This window comes from Canis aureus, chromosome 16 (assembly GCF_053574225.1).
Source record: "Canis aureus isolate CA01 chromosome 16, VMU_Caureus_v.1.0, whole genome shotgun sequence".
In the NCBI taxonomy this organism is placed as follows: domain Eukaryota; kingdom Metazoa; phylum Chordata; class Mammalia; order Carnivora; family Canidae; genus Canis; species Canis aureus.
The window spans coordinates 5,357,791-5,380,604 of NC_135626.1; the positions used below are offsets into that span (position 1 = coordinate 5,357,791).

Consider the following 22,814-nt stretch of genomic DNA (forward strand, 5'->3'; position numbering starts at 1 on the left):
GGTAAAGAATTTATTCTGGAAGTAGACCGATACAGAGAAAACAATTTGAATCACTCTCAAACAGAAAAATGATGAACCAAGAGCTCAGATATCAGGTGCTGTGAAATAACAGAACAAAGTGGGAAATGGGTTAGCCAGGCCAAGGAAATGGAAAGCACACAATGGTAGGTAGCACTCCAGAATCGTAAGCAGCAGCATCTTTTTCTACAGGGTATGGAAGACTGGCTTGAGGAAAGCACCCAGCCTGCATATTCAGTGAAAGTTAGTGCAAACTCAGCCGTTTCTTCTGGATTTTCAGTGTTTGTTCTTAGAGCTCCACCTTCTTCCTGTGCTTGGTCCTGGGCCCAAACCCCTGGAGGATGTTTTCTTTTCCTGGTATATAATTGTAACCAGTTACATGGATTTGAGAGAAGGAAGTAGCCCTCCTGGAATTAGACCTTGTTATGTGTTGGAGGCTGGGAGTGGTGGTGGGGGGAACATTTCCTCCTTCTGGAAGCTTCCCTGAGGCTTTTGTCTTCTGTCATTTTGACACCTCTATAATGGCTGTATTGTTGGCTCCAGAAGGAGCTTGAACTTATGGCCTTGCCGTGCAGTGTAAGACTCAACACTTTTAATGTCTCATACCTGAAGACCTGAAGCAGGTTAAATCTTAGAACAGAGGGCTGGTGAGAATCTTGGACTTGAAGATAAGAGGATTCCTACCACCACTGTCACAGATAAGTCACTTATCTCTCGGGTTCATTTTCTTTATAAAATGGACTAGATCAGGGTTTCTCAATCTCAGCACTCTTGACATATGGGACTATATGAGCCTGTGTGTTGTAGGATGTTTGGCAGCATCCGTGGCCTTTTTCCACTACCTGCCTGTAGCATCCTCCAGACATTGCTGAATGCCCCCTGCCAGGATGGGGAGGGGCACCAGTCACTTCCCCACTAAAAACCACTGGGCTGGATCTTTTGTCTGCTCTGGGTTTCTGGGTTTTGGGGATTATATGAGCATCCTATTTTTTCTCCCTCTTTCTAAAGCATATTTTTCTCTAATCCTTAGTCCTTAATGGGAGGGAAACTCCCACTTAGTCAAGAAATGTGATTTGGAGCCATTAAAGGCTACACTTAGGAATTTAAGATACTAGCCACATCTTGGGTTCCTGCCAAGACCGAGTTAGATACCTGTTCTAGGTCCTTGTAGTTCAAGGAGGAGTTATTGCAGTCATCATAGTCTGTACTCGGAGGAGGACAAGCTGTTTTGGGGGAATTAAAAAAATTTTTTTTTTTTTTTTTTTTGAGAGAGTGAGGTGGGGAGGGACAGAGGGAAAGAAACTTTAGCAGACTCAGCACAGAGCCTGATGTGGGGCTCAATTTCATGACCCTGAGATCAGGACCTGAGCCGAAACCAAGAGTCAGACACTTAACTGACTGTGTCACTCAGGTGCTCTGAGGACAAGCTTTTTGCAGAAAAACAAATACAGGCTGATAGACCAAACGAGACATTTACAGATGAGGTCTGCTGCTGTTGATGATGTATATGGGCAGTGTTCCCTCCCTTCCTTCATTTCTTCCCTCCTTCCCTCCTTCTTTCCTTTTTTTTTTCTTTAGCTAATGTAAAATGCTTTCCAAATAACTGCATGATATTACTATCTTGTATAAAAATGGCCTTCATTCTTGAGTCCTTTAAAAAATGTCTTATTCAGTAATGCTTGCAAGGTATTAGTACTGCTGTCTGTCCTAGAATAATAATCTCCATTTCACCATTTTGTGTCTTTCGTCTTTTTGTGCAAAACCTTAATTAACTAAACAGTATTTATTACTATAAGCTGTTGATTTTAAGAAAATAGAAATTGTTTCAGTTTCCATTTTTTAACTGATTTTCCTATTTATGTGTATTTGGTGATTTCACAGCTCCTTTAATCCAAGGGATATCACGTGGAAAGCAACTATAGGAAGAAGACAATAGCTTCTTTGGAGCTGAGGTGGGGTGACTGCATCTAAAGTGCTATGGGAACTCCTCTTTCTAATCTCTTTTGTCCTCACTTTGAGATTTCCTTTCTACAAATCAAATTTCCAAGGTCTGTGAGGCTTTGCATTAGAGACGCTCTAGCTCTCCTTGACCTTTTGGCTCTAAACCTTAGGAAGCAGAGTGGGGAAAGTAAGATAGAAAATGAGAATCTCCTGTGAAAGAGACAGTGAGTAGTCCTTTCTGTAACTCCATCTGGCATCTTTATGGGCCTAAGGTTAGGATTTGGTCTCTCAGACATCAGACCTTCATTTATCACACTTTCCTCTCAGATGCTGGCAGCAGCCCAAGTGTTGGATGTCATAATATTAGACATTTTGAGTCTTATGTAATCTGTGGGTGTGCTTACAAGGGCAGCGTAATCAAATCATTGTTCACTAGTCTCTGCATGTTCTAAAGCTTGTGACCACTCCAACAATCAGCCCCTCTTTCCCTCTCATTCCCCACCACCCCAAAAATAAACCTAACAGGAACATTCCCAGGTTAGGCAATTGTCATTAAACAGTTAGAGGGAGCAGTACCTCATTTTTGCCCTGTGGCTGACAATTTGTGGTTTCTGTTTTGGTCTCTCACTTTCACAAAGTACAGTTCAGATATAAAATTATAGTAAATTATAATTTTAAATAACCGATGTTTTAGAGGGGTAAGCTAGGTACCTGTTTTCAGGTAAAGACACTGCAGAGCAATTCCATATTAAGCAAAATGGTGTTTATATTTTGGCGTTTGAAATTTTTTTTTAAGATTTTGTTTATTTATTTGCAGAGAGAGAGTGCGCACAGGGGGAGAAGGAGAAGCAGCAGACTCCCTACTGAGTAGAGAGTCCCAACGTGGGGCTTGATCCCAGGACCACCTGAGCCACCTAGCCACTTGGGTTTGAAATTTTCATCTAAAATTCTATGATGATGGGGCGCCTGGGTGGCTCAGTTGGTTAAGTGTCTGCCTTTGGCTCAGGTCATGATCCCAGGTTCTGGGATTGAGCCCCACATTGTGCTCCTTGCTCTGTAGGGGATCTGGTTCTCCCTCTCCATCTGCCTCTCCCCCAGCTCATGCTTTCTTTTGTGTTCTCTCTCTCTCAAATAAATAAATAAAATATTTTTTAAAAATTCTCAGGACGCCTGGCTGGCTCAGTGGTTGAGTGTCTGCCTTTGGCTCAGAATGTGGTCCGGGAGTCCCACATTGGGCTCGCTGCATAGAGCCTACTTCTCCCTTTGCCCGTGTCTCTGCCTGCCTCTCTCTCTCTCTCTCTCTCTCTCTCTTATGAATAAATAAATAAAAAATCTTTTAAAAAAAAGTGAAATTCTCTGATGACTTTTTATTTTTTATTTATTTATTTATTTATTTTTAAAAGATTTTATTTATTCATGAGAGACACAGAGAGAGAGAGAGAGAGAGAGAGAGAGAGGCAGAGACACAGGCAGAGGGAGAAGCAGGCTCCCTGCGGGGAGCCCGACGTGGGACTGGATCCTGAGACTCCGGGATCACACTCCAAGCCTAAGGCAGACGCTTAACCGCTGAGCCACCCAGGCATCCCTCTCTGATGACTTTTTTTTTTTTCTGATGACTTTTTAAAAAAGATTTATTTATTTATTTGAGAGAGAGAGAGAGAGTGAGCATGTCCACACAAGCAGGGGGAGGAACAGAGGGAGAGGGAGAGAGAAACTCCAAGCTGACTCCACACTGAGCACAGAGCCTGATGTGGGGTTCAATCTCAAGACTCTAAGATCACAACCTGAGTGGAAACCAAGAGTCGGTCACCCAACCAACTGTGCTACCCGGTGTCCCTCTCTGAGGACTCTTTTTTTTTTTTTTTTTTTAAGATTTTATTTATTTAAGAGCAAGAGCACACAAGCAGGGAGAGGAAAAAGCAGACTCCCAACTGAGCAGGGAGCCTGGTGCAGGGTTCAATCCCAGGACCCTGGGATCATGACCTGAGCTGAAGGCAGATGCTTAACCCACTGAGGAACCCAGGTACCCCATCTGATGACTTTTTAAAAACAGTTTTCTTGAGATATTATTCACGCACCGTACCATTTGCCCATTTAAAGTGTGCATTTCAGTAGCTTTTAGTATATGTACAGAAGTGTACATCCATTATCACAAATTTAGTACACTTTCATTACCCCCAAAAGAAGTTGCATACTCCCTTAACATTACCCCCAACTCTTCCATTCCCCTGCACTAGGAAACTACTGATCAATCCATATCTACTTTCTATATCCATGGATTCACCAATTCTAGACATTTTGTATAAATGGAATTCACTGGACCTGTGGTCTTTTGTGACAGGCTTCTTTGACTTAGTATGTTTTAAATATTCATCCATGTTGAACCATGTATCAGTATTTCATTCCTTTTATGGCTGAATATTCCATTGTCTGAATATACGACATTTATCTCTCCATTCACTGGGTGATGGATATTTGGGTTGTTTCCACTTTTTTGGCTTCCACTTTATGAATAATGCTGCTATGAACATTCATGTGTAAGTTTTTGTGTAGACCTCGGTTTTCATTTATCTTGGGTGTGTACCTAGGAGTGTAATTCTACATTGAGCTGTTTAAGGAACCACCAGACTGTTTTCCAGAGCGGCTATACCATTTTACATTCCCAGGAGCAGTGCAGGAGGGTTCTGATGACTTTTATCTTAGGCTTTGGGTATATTGTCTTGTTTCCCCAAATAGACTATAAGTTCCTTGAGGTCAAGAATTGATTTATACTTAAAAATGTATATATTCTCCATAGGCTTCCTGTGGTTATGTGCATTTTAGAATGCAGGTGCTAGACACTTCACTTTTTAAAATTTAAATTCAATTAATTAACATATAATGTATTCTAGGTTTCAGAGGTAGAGGTCAGTGATTCATCAGTCTTATATAATACCCATTACATCATGTATGGGCTCATTACATCATGTGCCCTCCTTAATGTCCATCACCCAGTTATCCCATCCCTCCACCCCCCTCCCCTTTAGCGACCCTCAGTCTGTTTCCTGTGATTAAGAATCTCTTATGGTTTGTCTCTCTCTCTGATTTTGTCTTGTTTTATTTTTTTCTCTCTTCTCCTATGATCTTCTGTTTTGTTTCTTAAATTCCACGGATGAGTGAGATCATACGATAATTGTCTCTCTCTGATTGACTTATTTCACTTAGCATAATATCCTCTAGTTTCATCCATGTTGCTGCAAATGGCAAGATTTCATTTTTTGATGACTGAGTAGTGTTCCATTGTATACGTCTTTCTCCATTCATCTCAGACACTTCACTTTTCTTGGCCTAAGTTTCCTTCTTTGTAAAATGGGAGTGATTATAATACTTAATCTTAGAGGGTCACAGTGAGCTTTAAATGAGATGATACATGTAAAATGTGTAGGACAAGGTATTCCATATAGTAATTCTTCAGTAAGTGTTAGATTCTATAATTGTGGGCACTTTTTAAAAATTAAGACTGAATTATTGATTGGGCTTTTTTTTTAATAACGAGCTTTTGAAAGTATTTTGGGTAGTATCTCAGATACTGGTTAAAAATTAATTACTAGGGGATTCCTGGATGGCCCAGTGGTTTAGCGCCTGCCTTTGGCCCAGGGCATGATCCTGGAGACCCAGGATTGAGTCCCACATTGGGCTCCCTGCATGAAACCTGCTTCTTCATCTGCCTGTGTCTCTGCCTCTCTCTTGGTCTCTCATGAATACCTAAATAAAATCTTAAAAAAAAATTACTAGGGAAATGCTAAGATGGCAGAAAACTTTGGATTTGAGCATTTGTATCTGAACATTCATGTAATAGCCATACCCCTCACTGCATTTAATTGAGGAAAGTTTGGGGAAAATATTTCTGGATCTTTCTGGCTTGCAAACTTGGGGCTAGCCAGAATAACCATAACTTACCTGTCATGTTCCTCAAGAATAAAAAGCTCTCTCTCTCCAGCAATCCCTGTGAAAGAGTCCCTGAGACTATTTTTTTCTGGCAATCATCCTTGAACTGGGAATTCTGAATCTTGGGGGGTATCAGGAGAGTGGCAGCCCTGGGAGGGGGTATGTAGGTGGTTGCAGCAAGCTACTGGGTGGAATCACCTTATGTAGTCATGAGATACACTATGAACAGAACCACTCATTTCACTCTCAGCAAGTACTGCTCAATTATGCCATTCGGGGACTCATTCATTCTACAGGCATTTGCTAGATCATTATTTTATGCCAAATGCCAGACACGGAGTGGGAGTTGAGGGTGCAGGGATAGGAAGGAATTGTCATGTTTGAAGGTGACTGAATGAGGTTTTAGTGTTACAGGCACAGAATACTGTGCATGCCTTGTGGAGTCCTCAGTAAGGAGTTACTGCTTTAAAGACCAGGTGAGACTCTGGGGTGACCTCTCAGTGCATCCTAAACCTTTCTCTCCCTCACTGAGCTTGCTGGGTCTCCCCATAATTGCTTTCTCTTTTTTTTTTTAGACTATACCACTCTTGATTCTAACTTGAGGATTTTTCACCTGCTTTTCCTATGCCTGGAAAACTCTTCCTGCCTGAATGACACAGTGTTGATCCTCCTTGTCACCTTCTTAGAGGACCTTCCACCAAACCTCTATCACATTCTTGTTAATTAACCTTTTTAATTTCCTTTGAGCACATATCACTCTCTAGAATGATCTTGTTGACTTTCTAGTGTTTATTGGCTGTTTCTGCCCTCCATATCAGGTATAAGCACCTTAAGAGCAGACGTCTTCTTTAGTTTGTTCACTGTGGTCTTTGCAGTGTCAGGAGGGAGGTCTGACATATAGCAGGTGTTCAAAAAATCATCATTGTTGAGTGGATGAAAGAAAATTCTTTCAGAATTTTCTATGCAGAGAAATAAACTGGAAAACAGGAGACAAAAAAAAAAAAAAAAAGACATCGCAAACTCCCTGGAGGAGCAATAAGAAACCAACTGGAAATTGTTGGGTTTTTCCATCCTAGGGAGATCAAGTACCCTTTGAAATAGATGATGATGGTGATGGTGATAACCAAGTGTTAAGTACTAAACTGAGTGCTTACGTGAACTCATTTAATCCCCACAATAATTCCATGGGTCATGTGTGGTCATTCCCATTTTACAGCTGGGAAAACTGACACAGAGATTTAATAACTTGCTGAAGGTCACAGCTGGGTAAGTGGAGGATCTGGCTCCAAAACCCATCTGAATCAATTAGCTTTACTGTGTCAAGGTGATCACTGAAATGAAACAGAGAAAAGCACACCCAGCTTTAAACTTCAGAGTCCAGTCCATGCTATAGCCAAGAGACACTGTGTGTAATGGGAAGAACATTTGGATGGGGATCCAGGAACCCATTTCTGCTTACTCTAGAGTGACCATTTAGTGGGTTTGCCCACTCCAGATTTTTTTTTTTAATTTATTCATGAGAGGCACAGAGAGAGGCAGAGACATAGGCAGAGGGAGAAGCAGGGTCCATGCAGGGAACCCGATGCAGGACTTAATCCCCAGACCCCAAGATCACACTCTGAGCCGAAGGCAAGATGCTCAACCCCTGAGCCACCCTGGCGTCCCATTTCTCCAGTAATTAATTTTTAATCAGTATCTGAGCAATCACAACCTAGCCAAAATACTTTCAAAAAGCTCCCAGGTGGGCAGCCCTGGTGGCTCAGCGGTTTAGCGCCGCCTTCAGCCCAGGGTGTGATCCTGGAGACCCGGGATCGAGTCCCACGTCGGGCTCCCTGCATGGAGCCTGCTTCTCCCTCTGCCTGTGTCTCTACCTCTCTCTCTCCCCTCTCTGTGTCTCTCATGAATAAATAAATAAAATCTCTTAAAATAAAAAAATAAAATATGCCTTATTTAAAAAAAAAAAAAAAAAAAAAAAGCTCCCAGGCGTCCCGTGATGGTTCTGTTTTGCAAGAAGTATCTCAATTCCAAAATGAGGGACCTAGACTCTGGTCTTAAATGATCTCTAAGGTTCTTCCTTTTTTAAAAAAAATTTTTTTAGATTTTATTTATTAATGAGAGAGAGAGCGAGCGCGCGCGCGGCAGAGACACAGGCAGAGGGAGAAGCAGGCTCCATGCAGGGAGCCCGATGTGGGACTCAATCCGGGACTCGATCCCGGGTCCCCAGGATCACGCCCGGGGCTGAAGGTGGCACTAAGCCGCTAAGCCACCTGGGCTGCACTCTAAAGTGCTTTCTAACATAAGGGTTCTTAAGCACCAAAGAAGGAGAATCATGGAAAGTTACTTAACCTCCCCAGGCCTCAGCCAAGGAGTCACGGGTATACATGTGTACATTCCCATATACATTTGTATATGCATAGAGAAGGATCTGTAAGGGTGCTTGTGAAACTTGTTCACCAGTGTTTCCCCTCAAGAATGGGGTAAGGAGGTAAATTTCATTTTGTATTTACATATCTATTTGAATTTTTCAACAAAAATGTGCTACTTCTGTATTATGAAGAACTACATAAAGACAAAATAGGGGCAGCGCAGGTGGCTCAGCGGTTTAGCACCGCCTTCAGCCCAGGATGTGATCCTGGAGACCCGGGATCGAGTCCCACATCGGGCTCCCTGCATGGAGCCTGCTTCTCCCTCTGTCTGTGTCTCTGCCTCTCTCTCTCTCTCTGTGTCTCAGGAAGAAAGGAAGGAAGGAAAGAAGGAAGGAATGAAGGGAGGGGAGAAAGAAAGAGAAGAAAGACAAAATGGTAAATAATTTGTAGCTAGGTGACTAGGAGTCTATGTATATATGGTTTTTTTTTTTTTTATTCATGAGAAACACAGAGAGGCAGAGACATAGGCAGAGGGAGAAGCAGACTCCCTGTAAGGAGCCTGATTCGGGACTTGATCCCAGGACCCAGTGATCATGACCTGAGCCAAAGGCAGACACTCAACCACTAAGCCACCCAGGTGCCCTTAAATGAGTATTTCTAAGGCAAGATCTTTTTTTCTTTTTCTTTTTTTTTTTTTTTAAGATTTTATTTATTTATTCATGAGAGACACACAGAGAGAGGCAGAGAATAGGCAGAGGGAGAAGCAGGCTCCATGCAGAGAGTCTACACTTGATCTTAGCCAAAAGGCCGAGAAATGATTATGCAGGGAGTCTAAGGCAAGAAAGATCCTGACAGGACTTGGAAGTCTTGTTTTCAAGTACTTAAACCATTTTCTCATGTATTGTTTAGCCCTAAACTCATGCCACTTGGGAGGTACAGTTGTTTAGCAAGGAGACTCTCCAGCCCAGAGCAAGACAAAGAGACGTGGTTGCCATCTTCAGGTATTTGAAGTGCTGCCAGGGAAAGAGGAAGAGACTTCTTGTTGCTTTGGAGCAGAATTGCCAGCAGTGGGTAGAATTGAGAGAGGTGGAGTCCCGGCCCAGGGCCCAGTATGCGGTGGTAAACATCAGACTTGTTTTCAGATTGTTTTTGCTCTGGAGAAGTCCCCATTGGTTCTTATGTATTTATTTTGTATCTTCATGAGCATTTTAATGTGATTCCCATGATTGCTGTAGGCAGATATTCTGCATTCTTCTTAACAATTTTACATCCTTACCTCATTTTGTTTTCTTGTCTAAGAGAATTTGCAGAACAATGTTTAGTAATAGCAATTTAAAAATACAATCCTGTGTATCTCTGTAGGACTGTTAAATACCTTTACTTCCTGTGGGTCCCCACTTGTGCTTCCGGTGTAAATGCATTTCTTCCTAAAGAGGTCTCTGTCTTCTCAAAAGGGATAGAAGGAATCTTCCGTTTAACTTTATATTTCCATATAAGATTTATATTATATATATTGACACATTCGTGCCATTATCCTAAAACTTATCACATGTGTGTTGGGGGTCAGAGAAGCTTTTGAAGTTTTGGGTGAACTACCTGTAGAGATTGCTGTCTACTATTTTTGTGATTATTTTAAAACTATTTTGAATACATGTTTCTTTTTAATAGGTTTTTACATTATATTAAAAATCTTGATTGATGGAAGCAGTGTCATAATTTTCATAAGGAAATAATTCCTTGTTGTATGAATAGCATACTTTATAGTGACATCACAATAAGTGCCTTCTGTGAAATGCCAGGCACTGACTGAGCATTGTATCCCATTAATCTTTATAACAGGCCATTAGAATATTATAATTTGGGCAGCCCCGATGGCTCAGCGGCCGCCTTAGGCCTGGGGTGTGATCCTGGAGTCCCAGGATCGAGTCCCACATCGGACTCCCTGCATGGAGCCTGTTTCTCCCTCTGCCTGTGTCTCTGCCTCTCTCTGTCATGAATAAATAAAATCTTTTTTTTAAAAAAGAATATTATAATTTAAATTCTTCAGTGAGAAAACTGAGGGTTAAAACATTTTAAACTTGCCCAAGTTCACACAATCATAAATGCCTGAACCTGGATTTTCCCTGGTCTAACATTAGTGCTTCCTCTGATGCTTTTCTTTCTTTCTTTTTTTTTTTTTTAATTATAGGAGATGGGGGTGACCTTTGTTGAGTAACTAGCTTTATATTCAAGAGAGTGTCTTTCCAATTTTAGTATATGTGCTGCCGAAGCAAGCACACAAGAGTGTCTTTTAGAACTACCTGCTATTAAACCAGAACAACCCTGTACTTTGGATTGGTAAAGAGGAGGGCATCTGTGGCCTGAGTTTAGATTACTTTAAATCTCTTTGTAGAATAGACGTATTTTTCCTTTGATCTGTTGGCACCGGATTCCTGATGCATCTGTTCTGGACAGGGCATTAGCATATTTGAATCCCCCATTTAAGGGAAGATTTTAAGGACTCCGGTGGTGCTCACATTTCTCCCAAGCTTCCAGCCCATCTAATATTAGTCATGCTATTTCACATGTTTTGGTGTACCATGGGCTCAGGGGTCCTGACACATGTCACTGTGAAATGCAGTCATGGGTGCCCGGGCTATAAGGACAGGGCTTCACAAGGGAGGGACAGGGTTTGGAGCTATCCCTAGAGTCTGTGCTTCAGGACTTCATTTGGTATATTGGGTGCATGTGGCCGAGAAGGAGCCTTCTTGTTTACCCCCTTGGCTATGAGGGAAGCGGAGTCCGCGAGTGCTGTGGTCCTCGCAATTATGGAGAAATTGAAGCTGCCTTGGTATCTTCCATTCCATCTGTATAGACTAGGTGGGTGGTGGAGGGGATGGTGTGGCTGTTTATACACACAGTTTGGTGTGCAAAAATAAGATCTGCTGGTTAGACCCGCCTCAGAAGGCTTTGTTTCTTTCCACACAAAGAGGACTATGAGATGAAATGTGATTGCCAGGGATTATTTGTGGGGAAGTAGCCCAAGCTACCTGATTCTTAATGCTAAAATGGGCTCTAATCCTTGTTTCCTTTTCGGTATTGGATTAGAAAAATGTAGGGCAGCATTAGAATTGGCTGTTAACAATACCCATGACAAATATCTTTACCAAGAATTTTGGAATGGGAATACCTAGGCAGGAAGGATTGAAGTCCAAATTTTTACCTCTAGCTGAGGTCACTCTCCCAAACTCCAGAGCTACCTCTAGCTACCTGCCCTCCATCTCTCCTCAGATATCTCTTAGCCATCTCAATCTTTAATCAAAAAAGAATTATTGCTATTCTCCTACAACTCAGTTCTTCCTCTAAATCTTTTCTCTCTGTATCTCCAAATGTCTTTACATCAGTTTCTTTGCTTGAGCCCAAACCCCAGGATTTATCTATGTCTCTTCCCCATCCTTCATCCCTCGGATCCCATATCCAATTCAGCAGCTAGCTCTGTTGGTTTTATTTTCAAAATATGTATCAAATCCATCCACTTCTTACCATGACCACTGCTACCAGTCATGCTGATTTTTTTTTTTTTTTTTTTTTTTTTCTGATTGCAAAGGCCTCCTAGCTCTGCGCCTTCCTTCTGTTCTCATCCGTTGCAGTCTCCCATCTCCCTGGTGCCTGGGTGGCTTAGTGGTTGAGTGTCTGTCCTTGGCTCAGGTCATGATCCCGGGGTCCTGGGATCTAATTCCGTATCAGTCTCCCCACAGGGAGCCTGCTTCTCCCTCTGTCTATGTCTCTGCATCTCTCTCTGTGTCTCTCATGAATAAATGGATGAAATCTTTAATAAAGTGAAATCTATCTACCAGTGGCATTCCAGTACCTTTCAGATAAAAATAATACCCCTTATCAAGGTGCTGTATGATGTGTACTCCAACCTCAACTTATACCATCTCCATTCCGAGAAGATGTCTTTTGGTCTTTCTCCTTCCCAGCCTTTGAATGGCTGGTATCCTCCTTGTGAGGTTCACTTCCTCAGAGAGGCCTTGTCTGGTCTCCTCTTTAAGGTAGCTGTTCACAACTTTTTTTTTTTCTACCATAGTTTTTGTTTATTCACCTCAGAGAGCACTTAGAAGAAACTGAGATTGCTCTTGATCCAATGTTTGCTTTCTCCACCAGGGTGTAAGCTCCATGGGAGCTGCACCATGTCTTCTATGTTCTATTCCTGGTGCCTGCTCCACTGACTGGTAAACAGTGGTTACTCAGCAAATGTTATTGAGTGAATAGATATGCTACCATATCATTATTTTTAATGAGTACATTGTATTCCATTATATTAACATAACCTAATTGCCTTAAGCACAGCCTTATCATTGGATGTATTTGTTCCCAATTTTTCATCACATTGAAATATGGGAAATAATCTAAATGGCTATTGGGGAAATTGTTGACTTAAACTAGGGACTGTTATGCAGGCATTTAAAATCAAGGGAGCATTTTTATTAATGTGGGAAAATGAGCTTATTCATGAAAAAAGCATAATACAAAATTATGTATACAGCATTATATTAACTATGTAGAGTTGCATGGAAAAAGCTAGCAGGAAATAAACTAAAATGTTAATTATGGGGATCCCTGGGTGGTGCAGCGGTTTGGCGCCTGCCTTTGGCCCAGGGCGCGATCCTGGAGACCCGGGATCGAATCCCACATCGGGCTCCCGGTGCATGGAGCCTGCTTCTCCCTCTGCCTGTGTCTCTGCGCATCTCTCTCTCTCTCTGTGGCTATCATAAATAAATAAAAATTTAAGATTAAAAAAAAATGTTAATTATGTACTTCAAGCTGGCAGGATTACAGGTGATTTTTTTTTTTTTAAGATTTATTATTTAAGGATCCCTGGGTGGCGCAGCGGTTTGGCACCTGCCTTTGGCCCAGGGCGCGATCCTGGAGAACCGGGATCGAATCCCACGTCGGGCTCCCGGTGCATGGAGTCTGCTTCTCCCTCTGCCTATGTCTCTGCCTCTCTCTCTCTCTGTGTGACTATCATAAATAAATAAAAATTTTTAAAAAAAGATTTATTATTTATTCATGAGAGACTCACAGAGAGAGAGAGAGAGAGGCAGAGACACAGGCAGAGGGAGAAGCAGGCTCCATGCAGGGAGCCTGATGCGGAACTCATCCTAGGACTCCAGGATCATGCCCTAGGCTGAAGCAGGTGCTAAACCACTGAGCCACTCAGGGATTCCCGATTTTTTTTTTTTTTTATGTATACAAGTAGTATTGGTAGTTTCTTCTTTATACTTATTTGTGTTTTCTATGCTTACTACAGTGTGTGTTTTTTTTTTATAATTGAATAAAAAAGTTTTAAAAAATTTATCAATATTTAAATAAAATTTTAATAAAATATTTAAAAATATAAAATAAAAGATATTAAATAAAAACTTTAAAAGTTTTTAAGTATTTGGGGAAACTTTTTTTTTTAAGATTTTATTTATTTATTTGACAGAGAGAGAGAACAAACAAGCCATAAGCAGGGGAAGTGGCAGAGGGGAGAGGGAGAAGCAGGCTCCCCACTGATCAGGGAGGACAACGGACATAAGGCTCAATCTTAGGACCCTGGCATCTTCTTGGGATCATGACCTGAGCTGAAGGCAGATGCTTAACCAACTGAATCACCCAGGTGCCCCAAGATTTTGGGAAACTTTTATGACACATCAGATTATTGAAGATCGTCAAAAGTAGAATTCTGAACTGTTGTGCTCTAGAGAATGACCTCAGTGTTTGAAACACACTTGCTGATGGCAACTCTTGCCTTTTAGTCCATCCAGGCCCTTGTATTACCTGGATTTAGAAAGAGTGGCTGAAGTTTTATTTCCTGTGAAGACTCCATGGCTGGATAGACTTGTGCATGGTGTGGCATTTCTAGGAACTGTGGCTTACCAAAATGGTGATTTTGGTTGGGAGTATCCCATAGATGAGCTCAAGGTTAGAAAGATATCATAACTGTTTTTGGAGCTTAAGGGGGCTCATGTGGCCTGAGGTAATGTCATACCTTCTTACCCATTTACTTAAAGCTTTGGTTCTCAAACACGGGATCCCATGGGGAGTCCATGAGCAAAACTGTCTTCATAATAAGACTATAGACGTTATTTGACTTTTTCACTCTTATTCTCAAGTATACAGTAGAGTTTTCTAGATGCTATATGATTCATAGCAGACTGCAGAAGCATATAGGAAAGTCCAGCTGTCCTTTATGAAGCTAGATGAAGAGAGTTACAAAAACAATTTTTATTGTTTTATTGTAGAAAATATAATTATATTTAATTAAAATGCTATTTATGTTAATATATAATGGGTTTCTTGTTTCTATCTATCTATCTATTTTTATAAACTCAATGTCCAACATGGGGCTTGAACTCATGACTCAGAGATCAAGAGTCAGCATGCTCTCTGGACTGAGCTAGCCAGTCACCCCTCTTGGTTTTTGTTTTGTTTTGTTTTACAGATTTTATTTACTTATTAATTTCACTGAAAGCACAAGCAGAGAGAGCAGGAGGGAGAGGGAGAAGCTAAGTAAGGAGCCTGACGCAGGGACATGGGGCTCAATCGCAAGGCCCTGTGATCAAGACTTGAGCTGAAGGCAGATACTTAATTGACTGAGCCACCCAGACACCGCTGTTTTTTGTTTTTGTTTTTTAAGATTTTGTTTATTTATTCATGAGAGACACCCAGACAGAGGCAGAGACACAGGCAGAGGGAGAAGCAGGCTCCATGCAGGGAGCCCCATGTGGGACTCAATCCTGGAACCTCAGGATCACGCCCTGAGCTGAAGGCAGTTGCTCAACCGCTGAGCCACCCAGGCATCCCTGTTTTGTTTTTTTTAAGACTCAAGACCTGAGCTGAGATCAAAAGTTAGATGGTTAACTGACTGAACCAATCAGGCCCCCTTCCTCTTGTAATTTTTTTTTAATATTTTATTTATTTATTCATGAGAAACAGAGAGAGAGAGAGAGAGAGAGAGGCAGAGACACAGGCAGAGGGAGAAGCAGGCTCCATGCAGGGAGCCCAACGTGGGACTCGATCCTGGGTCTCCAGGATCAGGTCCTGGGCCAAAGGCGCCACTAAACCGCTGAGCCACTGGGCTGCCCTTGTAATTTTTTTTTTTTTAAAGATTTTATTTATTGATTCATGAGAGACACCTAGAGAGGGGCCGGGACACAGGCAGAGGGAGAAGCAGCCTCCACGCACAGAGCCCAATGTGGGACTTGATCCCGGGTCTCCAGACTCAGGCCCTGGGCCAAAGGCAGCACTAAACCTCTGAGCCACCCAGGCTACCCATCCTCTTGTAATTTTAAGTGAATTAATGATTACTTTAAAAATTTCTCCTCTTATTTTTTAAAGATTTTTTATTTTTACTTTTTTTAAGATTTTATTTATTTATTCATGAAAGACACAGAGATATAGGCAGAGGGAGAAGCAGGCTCCATGCAGGAAGCCCGATGTGGGGCTTGATCCCAGGACCCCAGGATCATGCCCCAAGCTGAAAGCAGACGCCTAACCACTGAGCCACCCAGGCGCCCCTTTTAAAGATTTTTTTAAAGATTTATTTATTTATTTGAAAGAGATATATATAGAGAAAGCAAGCATGGGGGTTGAGAGAGGGAGACAAGCAGACTCTCTGCTGACATGACATGGAGCTTGATTTTATTTATTCATTCATAGAGACAGAGAGAGAGAGAGAGAGAGAGGCAGAGACACAGGCAGAGGGAGAAGCAGGCTCCATGTGCAGAGAGACCGATGTGGGACCGGATCCAGGGTCTCCAGGATCATGCCCTGGGCTGCAGGCGGCGCTAAACCGCTGCGCCACCGGGGCTGCCTTTTTTTTTTTTTTTTTTTTAAGATTTTATTTATTCATTCATAGAGACAGAGAGAGAGAGAAGATTTTATTTTTAAGTAAACTCTATGCCCAACGTGGGGCTTGAACTCACAACCCTGAGATCAAGAGTTACATGCTTCACTGACTGAGCCAGCAAGGTGCCCCTCTCAGTTTAATTTCTAATATGATAAATATCAACAGATATTTACCCACCTAACAAACATTCTTTGGAGTCTTCATTTTTTAAGAGTGTGAAGAAGTCCTGAGACCAAAAAGTTTGAGAACTGGGATGCCTGAGTGGCTCAGCGGTTGAGTGTCTGCCTTTGGCTCGGGACATGATCCCAGAGTTCTGGGATCAGGTCCCGCATCGGGCTCCTGCATGGAGCCTGCTTCTCCCTCTGCCTGTGTCTCTGCCTCTCTCTCTCTCTGTCTCTCATGAATAAATAAATGGGGTCTTTAAAAAAACAAAAACAAAAAAAAAATTAAAAAAACAGAAAGTTTGAGAACTGCCAAATTAAGGGAACAGGAAGAGGGGCACCTGGCTGTCTCAGTTGGTGAAGTATGTGATTCTTGATCTTAGGTCAAGAGTCCAAGCTCCACTTTGGGCCTTGAGCTTACTTTTTAAAAAAGTTAGAGGAGCCTGGGTGGCTCAGTTGGTTAAGTGTCTGCTTTCAGCTCAGACCATGATCCCAGGGTCCCAGGATCCAGCCCCGCGTTGTGCTCCCTGCTCAACGGGGAGCCTGCTTCTCCCTCTCCTCCCCGCCTCATGCTCTTTCTCACTATCTCTACCTCAAATAAATAAATAAATAAATAAAATCTTTAAAAAATATAAAAATAAGGGACGCCTGGGTGGCTCAGTGGTTGAGTGTCTGCCTTCTGCTCAGGGCGTGATTCTGGAATCCTGGGATTGAGTGCCACATCGGGCCTCCTGCATGGAGTCTGCTTCTCCCTCTGCCTATGCCTCTGCCTCTCTGTGTGTGTGTGTCTCTCATGAATAAATAAATAAAATCTTTAAAATTGTTTTTTAATTTAAAAAATATATAAAAATAAAATAAAAATTTTTTAAAATAATAAAGGAACAGGAAAAGTTTGTGGTAATTTGATTATGGCTCAGTAAGCAGATTGGTTGAATTGCATGATAGAGAATACAAAGCCTGTGGAGGAAATGACCTGGTGTAATATAATAAACAGGTGTTGAAAGACCTTAACATTACATTAAATTTTCCTCTCTCCTTCTTTCCCTCTCTCCCTCCCTTCCTTCCTTTCTTTTTCTTTTCTCTCCTTTTTTTTTCTCTCCTTTTTTAGAGATTATGCATGATGTGATCAAGAAGGTAAAGAAGAAGGGGGAGTGGAAGGTAGGTAGAAGAGCACAATTAAGGGTCTTAACAGGTGAGTTCATGTGGAAAATACAAGAATGGTGAAAGTATAAGAAAATAGAGTTGGAGGAAAGATATATAAGTAGAGAATCAATACCTTTGCTGTGTCCAGAGAGTAAAAGAATAATAATAATAATAATAATAATAATAATAATCCCTTCTGCCTCATTTTATGCAGTCCTAGTTAAGAAATCTCTTGGTAATAAAGCTTCTGTTAAAGATCACCTGGTGGGACACTTTAGCAAAGGAACTCTTTTATTCAAACAAAATCTTACCTGGAACCTCCTGGAACCTCTTCTATAAAGCAGAAGAAGGTGAAATTATTCTGCTTGCTATGGGAGAGAAAGAAGTCCCTCTGGTGGCCCTAAAGCATCTCCACAGAACCTATACAACAGTTTGGAAAGCCCTCATCTGGTCCATCCCCATTTATCTGTAATTACATAAGATGAAAGAAGGAAGCTTGTTTATTCATAGAACATTTAGAGCAATGCTGGAAGCAAGTACTTAAGCCAATCAGATTAATTATGTTCTCACTTACCTGAGTGGGTGATACAAGTGGGAAAGCGGCTATCTTCTATTCAGAAAGTCATTTGGTTGTCTGGGGCCAGGCATTATACCAATCAGAAGAAGATGCCCTTTTACTTGAACTTTCCTATGTGTCATTGGAGGGTTTATACCAATCATTCTTGCCCCTAAGTTGTCCTACAGTCAAGAGCCCACACATTTTCAAGTTGTCTTTGTCCATAAACAACAGAGCTGCATGGTACAGAAGCATTTTGGTCTCCACCTCAGCCTTGTGAGTTTGTTTTAGCCAGCACATCCATCCTCCTCTTTATCTATGTCCTCCTCTTTCTCTTACCCTTCCCATCAGTAATAGACTTTCAGACTTGTGAATTTTAAATGAAAAATAACTGGTTCTTAGAGCTTTCTGGTCCACATTGTGTCTAGCTCATGTTATCTTGGTTTACATCATTAAAGAGGAAGAGAAGTAGCCTTGTTTTAGCTTATGGCTTCTCCCCACTGTTGCCTGAATGGAGAAGGGAATGGTTAGCTGAAGAATTGTAGGTCTGAAACTTAGGCCGGGACTGGTGTGTTCTTTTTCTTCCAGTCTGGGCCAAGGTAGAGTATGTGCCCAGACAACTCATATATTGCTCCATCCTCATGATATTGGCAACGAAGTCCTCACCTTCTAAGCCATATGTGCGGCACGAGTGTTCATGTAAAAAGAAAAGATAATTTCCAGTATGGTTTTCTCTGAATGTGGGTGCTGCAGATGACTTTTTTCTTTTCTTTTCTCTTTTGCCTTTTTTATAAGTAGTCAGTTTCTTTTTTTTTTTCTTTTTTTTTAAGTAGTCAGTTTCTTTATCATGGAAAAACGTTAATTTTTTAAGCTTATAAAATTAAGTCGGCAAGAATGAACTCTAGACTCTTAGAAGGTTAAGTTTGGGTGTGGCATAGGAGAGAAAAGCTAGCATGTATGTTAGCAAACTTCTGGCCCATAGTAAGTATTTATAACTTACTATTCTATATTTCTGGGGTGCTTTTTGAAGTCTAACAGTAAGCTGAAAGAATAACAGATTCCTTGCAGGCCATAAGCTGTTCTTTTTGCTTCCAGGTGCTGGTGGTCGATCAGCTGAGCATGAGGATGCTGTCCTCCTGCTGTAAGATGACGGACATCATGACTGAGGGGATAACAAGTGAGCACAGCTGTCTCTCTACCCTTGAGTGAAACTCAGGCCTCCTCTTTCTGGCGATCTTTCCCTCTCCCTGTTCGCTGTTATCTCACTTGACTTTAGATTCTTCCAGCAACCTGGGTGGTTAAGACTATAAGTTCTTGAGAGAGACCCAAGGCTTTCTTATCATTCACTAAATCCCTAGCACCTGATGTAGTACTAGACGACATTAAATACCTGGTAAAGGTGTTGAAAGGAAGGTTAAATCAAGGGGAAGAAAGTAGGCCACCAATAGAAACAATGGACAAAAGACCTGAACAGGAACTTAATTAGAAATCCCAATGACCAATAAATACATGAAAAAATTGCTCACCTACATTAGTCAGTTAAAACCTGAGTGGAATCTTGCTATACACTTACCAGATTGGAATATTTAAATTCTGATAATGCCAAGTGACAGGATGTAAAAAAATGGGAACTCCTATATGACAAGTGTCCACTGGTATAGTTACTTGGAAAAACACTGGCAGTATCTAGTAGAGTTGAAGGTGAGTGTGTCCTACAAGCCAGATGGTTAGGCGTGTGTCCTAGACAACCTTAGGCACATGTGCCCAGAATGCACATGCAGGGATATTCACAGAGCATTGTTCATAGTAGCCCCAATTTGAAAACAAAACATCCATCAAGAATACAATGATTGGGGATCCCTGGGTGGCGCAGTGGTTTAGCGCCTGCCTTTGGCCCAGGGCGCGATCCTGGAGACCCGGGATCGAATCCCATATCGGGCTCCTGGTGCATGGAGCCTGCTTCTCCCTCTGCCTATGTCTCTGCGCCTCTCTCTCTCTCTCTCTCTCTGTGTGACTATCATAAACAAATAAAAATTAAAAAAAAAAAAAAGAATACAATGATTGGGACACCTGGGTGGCTCAGTGGTTGAACATCTGCTTTCTGCTCAGGGCGTGATCCTGGAGTCCTAGGGTCGAGTCTTGCATCGCACTCCCTGCAAGGAGCCTGCTTCACTCTCTGCCTATGTCTGTCTCTCTCTCTCTGTGTGCCTGTTATGAATAAATAAATAAAATCTTAAAAAAAAGTACTATGGTTAAATTATGGTATAGTCACATAGCAGAATACTATAAGGCAACAAAAATGAACAAAATCTGGCTATTTACAAGCATATGGGTAGATCTGATAAACAATGTTGAGCAAAAGAAACAAGATACAAAAGAATACTTACAGTGTGCTTTAACTAATTAATTTTTAAAAACTATTTATTTAATTTAGAGAGAGGGAATGGGGGGAAGGGCAGAGGGAAAGGGAGGGGGGGGGGGAGAGAGAGAGAGAGAGAGAAGCAGACTCCCTACCGAGCACAGAGCCCACCATGAGTCTCCATCTCACGACCCTGAGATCACCACCTGAACAGAAACCAAGAGTTGTATGCTCAACTGACTGAGCCACTCAGGTGCCCCCAGTGTGCTTTAATTTATATAGAGTTCAGAACTAGGCAGAACTAAGCTATGCTGTTTTGAAATGCAAATGTATATGGTAAACCCATGAAGAGAAGTAATCACATTTAAGTCAGGATGATGGTTCTCTTTGGAGGGAGGGAAGTGAGGGTATGACAAGTGTACTTGTTTTAGGGCCGGCCAGTTCTCTTTCCTAACTGGGGTGACACTTATACAGGTATTTACTTTGTAATTTTATGTTTATGTTTTATTCACTCTTTGGAATGCATGTTATAATTCACAACAAAGGCTTTTTTAAAAAGTTAAGTCACCTGTTCAAGGTCACTAGCCAGTGTCTCACACCTGAGACTAGGACTCAGACTTCTGACTCCTGTCCTTGCTCTTATTCACATTTGTTTGTAGCTCTTCTTTTACTCAGGGGCAACTTCAAGAGGGATCATGTATTTTAATCTTTGAAACAGCATTCTCTCCTGAACTATCTCAGAAGACTGAAAAGCAATATTCTCTGAGCTATTGTTTCAAACAAGGAAGTTACCCTTTATTTTTCCTGTGGAAAAAATGTTGGGTGGAACACACCTGTTGCAATTTCTTTCCTAGTATTTTTCCCTGGAGACTTTGTATGATGTGTGACTTGCAGACTGTTGCTGGTCTTTGTGAAAATTATTCCCAAACCACAATTACGGGAGGGTTGAGATTTTGCTAAGCTAAATGAATTTCATTCAAAGGTTTGTCCTTTATTCTAAGATCATGTCTTTCCTATTATTTGGTGTTAAAATGCTTTTAAGGGCAGCCCAGGTTCCTCAGCGGTTTAGCACCACCTTTGGCCCAGGTTGTGATCCTGAAGGCCTGAGATCGAGTCCCGCGTTGGGCTCCCTGCATGGGGCCTGCTTCTCCCTCTGCCTATGTCTCTACCTCTCTCTCTCTTTCTCTCTGTGTCTCATGAATAAATAAATAGAATATTTTTAAAAAATGCTTTTAAGAAAAAAAAATGCTTTTAAGTTGTGAAATTATAGTGATACTGCATCGTGGATTTTTTTATTGATTAAATTCCATGTGAAATATATATGTATGAATATATATGTAATAATTTGGGGTGGTATAATCATACCTTGGACGTGAATCCTTCATTTTTAAAAACACTTTTCCAAATCTAGTTTATCTGTCACCAGAAACCTAGCCCTATGATGAAAGTATATAGCTTTTACTGTGACTTTTTGTCATTCATTGATTCAAGATGAGGCTTATTCCTGTTTTGAACTTACAAAGTTATTTTCTTCATTGAATTTTTTTAAAGATTTGTTTATCTATTAGAGAGAGAGAGAGAGAGCATGCATGTGAGCTGGGGGAGGGTTAGAGGGAGTAAGAGAGACAACCCCAAGCAGACTCCCCATTGAAGGAGGAGCTCAATGCAGGGCTTCATCCCAGGACCCTGAGATCACAACCTGAGCTGAAATCAAGAGTCAGCCACTGAACTGACTGAGCCACCAGGGGCCCCTTCATTGAATTTTTTGAAGATTATTTATTTTAGAAAGAGTGGGAGAGAATCTCATACAGACTCCTCATTGAGTATTGAGCCCGGCGTGGGGTTTGACCTACCCACCCTGAGATCATAACCTGAGCAGAAATCAAGAGTCAGTCACTTAACCAACTAAGCCATAAGCCACCCAGGGGTCCCTTTCATTGAATTTTTGAAGCTATTTTTATCCTCTATTAAAGCAAAAAATGCACAAACATTAAGGAGGAGAAAAAGCCAAATAGAGCTAAGGAGCGTCTAATGAAGAAGCAGCAGCATCCTGGCCTATTCCCTTCTCCCTCAGGGCCTGCTTGCTCTTCTGGTTATCCTTTTAATATTTCTAGATAACTACTTACACTATTATCTTTGGATTCATTGATGGTAGATTTTTTTCTCTTGGCTCCGTGTGGTGGTAGATGAGGGTTTAGCTCTCTCCCTGCTGTACACAGACTCTTCCTAACTACCGAAGATGGGTTCTAAAAAAGGTCCTTGCTTGGCAAAATTGAAAAGTTAGAAATCCTATGTAAAACCCCCAAAATATTTTGGGGGAATTATTATTGGCCTATGAAATTGAGAAATCTACAACCACTGGTGTAAAGTAGATGGTTGAAGGACTTTGGCATTTGAACATTATTTGGCATGAAAAGTCTTTATAAATATTATATCATCCTAAAGTGATGCTTTTATTTGATTAAAT

At 41.4% G+C, this 22,814-nt stretch overlaps 1 protein-coding gene across 3 annotated transcripts in view; it reads left to right on the forward strand.

The window, feature by feature from the left end:
• Nucleotides 1-22,814, forward strand: part of STXBP1 (syntaxin binding protein 1) — a 74,334-nt gene that overhangs the window by 19,750 nt on the left and 31,770 nt on the right. For all 3 annotated transcript variants that reach the window (XM_077850751.1, XM_077850753.1, XM_077850752.1), the window contains exons 2-3: nt 17,398-17,447; nt 19,084-19,165. In XM_077850751.1, the coding sequence (XP_077706877.1) occupies nt 17,398-17,447; nt 19,084-19,165 (132 nt within the window). The remainder of the gene's footprint in view (nt 1-17,397; nt 17,448-19,083; nt 19,166-22,814) is intronic.